The 2,500-nt window shown below is 34.4% G+C and overlaps 1 protein-coding gene across 2 annotated transcripts in view; it reads left to right on the forward strand.

Moving 5' to 3' along the window:
• LOC122249343 (uncharacterized) overlaps positions 1-2,500 on the forward strand; it is a 17,765-nt gene that overhangs the window by 10,614 nt on the left and 4,651 nt on the right. For both annotated transcript variants that reach the window (XM_043010113.2, XM_043010114.2), the window contains exon 9: positions 395-455. In XM_043010113.2, coding sequence (XP_042866047.2) covers positions 395-455 — 61 coding nt within the window. The remainder of the gene's footprint in view (positions 1-394; positions 456-2,500) is intronic.

Genomic DNA, 2,500 nt, shown 5'->3' on the forward strand with positions numbered 1-2,500 from the left:
AATCATTGCTTCCTCTCACCTAGTCCCATACCCCCTATCCATGGAGGCCCTAGTGTCCTAGTTGCCAACTCACCCCTACTTGGTACTGCATTTTGAGGTATGGGTACCTGACCAACACTGAAAAACTTCAAGGGATACATAAAATTAAAAATTTTGAGAGCCCGTATACTAATAGTAGCAGTGAAGATAGTTATAGAAATGAAAACTTTTATTTCCTGAAACTTCAAAGAAAGGAATAAACAATTAAGATCAGGTAGAACCATCTATTTGTAGGAAAAGACTGATAAAACAAAACCATAGTGGATGGTCTAGTCTCTGTCCTCAGTGGGTTAATGCTTGACATTGACATATATATCGTGTATTCATCATCAGATTTAATGTTTCTTGTTTCCAGCTTTTTACCACCAAGGGACTCGCCCAAAGAGAAATCTGGAACTTCAGAGCAAGGAAGACCTGTATGTTCCAAGGATGATGGTTAAAGTTTGGTTAAGTACTGGTTTTGAGGATTTGGGGACTTAAGAATTATTGCTTTTTCAAATAATAAGTCTATTATTAGTCAAATGTTACTCTATTAATATAGATGTTTATGAAATATCATGTCTGTCAATAGTAAAAATAGATCTGTTTCAGTATCTGAGTGGGAATATGTTCATTGTAATGCATAGGAACATATAACCCTTTTTTAACTAAAAAAAAGGTACAGAAATAGATATTTTGTTAGCTGTATTTTTTATGTGGTATAGCTTCATTCTTTATTCTTTTATGTAACATATGTCAGAGAATTTCTGTGATATTACATGTAGTTATTGTGGGCTTTCAATCAATTATGAGGATGTATTTTTCTCTTCCTTAACAAGGTGTACAGCAAACTCTTTGAAAGCAAGGCATGTCAGAAAGTGAAATTTCAAATATAGGGGTGAATAATAATCAAAATGCAATTTTAACAGAGCCAAAGTCATGGTGAATACATACAGTTTACCCATGTATAAAATATTAATAATTTAGATAGCAGTAATGTAGACACATTCTTTCCAAGATCAGTAAGATGTCAAGTTTCCAAATTGTCTTTGATAACCTTCATTAGTTCAGAAGGAGTTACAGTAGAATCTGAATTTTCCAACTAAATTTGCTAAATTACCTGATATGTTATTTGAATCTGAATTTGCCATCTAAAATGATGTATGAGTTTCTATTCATGGAGAGATATCTGTTATACATATATATACATATTACAAAAATAAAAATTAAGCTGGAGTGATAAGGATGTTTGTTTTAGTAATGTCATCCAGTGCATATATATATATTTATCAGTCAAAATTATTGGTATAATTATTGAAAGTCTATTATTTAGTGTTTTACGTATTAATTATTATTTATTTCTATAAAGTAGCAGGTACTTTGTTTTCAGAGAGTTTCTTACATTTCTAACATCTATAATGATACTTTCTGTATGGTACATAATGCTCTCAGGGAATTTATGAGTCCGCTTAGAATTTTGGTACACAATAAAGACTGTGATGATATATAAACTCTTATCAATACTTGTGGTATCTATTAATCCTGTAGACTATGTCCATTGCAAAGGGGAAGGTGTGAATACTCTCATAAATCAATATTGGAAGTAGTCACTGTGTTTGGGAAACTAGTGTGAATGGATGTCATTGAGATATAATATATACCCTTTTTGTGGTTGTAAGACATTTAGATGGAATGCATTTGTTTGTAGTTTAGTGCTTGGCTTTTATTTACACATTTTTAAACATTTGTATCTATAAGTGGCCTTTTCTATAGGATCAGTGGCCTAGTGTTCTGAATTACCATCCCCAAATTGGAACTGATGCTTTCAAAATAGAAGCAATAATGCATACATATGAATATTTTACATCTATTCTAAACTAGTCTTCCAGTATGAGGCAATAACATATATTTGAATATAAACTTATGTGATATATACATACATACATAACTAAATGATACATATTGTTTTAAGCTGTGGTACTCACAAATACTAATAAACAATTATTTATTAACATCACCCTATAAGGGGATCTTCTATAGTAATTCAGGTATTTGTAAAAGTTATATTTCTTGATCTCTTTTTGTCTCAAAGCTTTATGTTCAAGTGAACTTTATTTCTCTCTCTCTCTCTCTCTCTCTCTCTCTCTCTCTCTCTCTCTCTCTCTCTCTCTCTCTCTCTCTCTCTCTCTCTCTCTCTCTCTCTCTCTCCCTCTCTCCCTCTCTCTTTCCCTCCCTCCCTCCTTCCCTCCCTCCCTCCCTCCCTCCCTCCCTCCCTCCCTCCCTCCCTCCCTCCCTCCCTCCCTCCCTCCCTCCCTCTCCTTCCTGAGTTATGCAACTTGTCAGGTTACATTTATATCTGTCTGACCTTAATACCCTGTATCAATAATTCCTCCATCCCTCTCTTCTTCCACCCCTCTCTTCCTCCGTCCCTCTATTCTTCCATCCCTCTCTTCCTCCATCCCTCTATTCTTCCATCCCTCTC

This window comes from Penaeus japonicus, unplaced genomic scaffold (assembly GCF_977035675.1).
Source record: "Penaeus japonicus unplaced genomic scaffold, GWHDUDI00000001_assembly GWHDUDI00000036, whole genome shotgun sequence".
In the NCBI taxonomy this organism is placed as follows: Eukaryota; Metazoa; Arthropoda; class Malacostraca; order Decapoda; family Penaeidae; genus Penaeus; species Penaeus japonicus.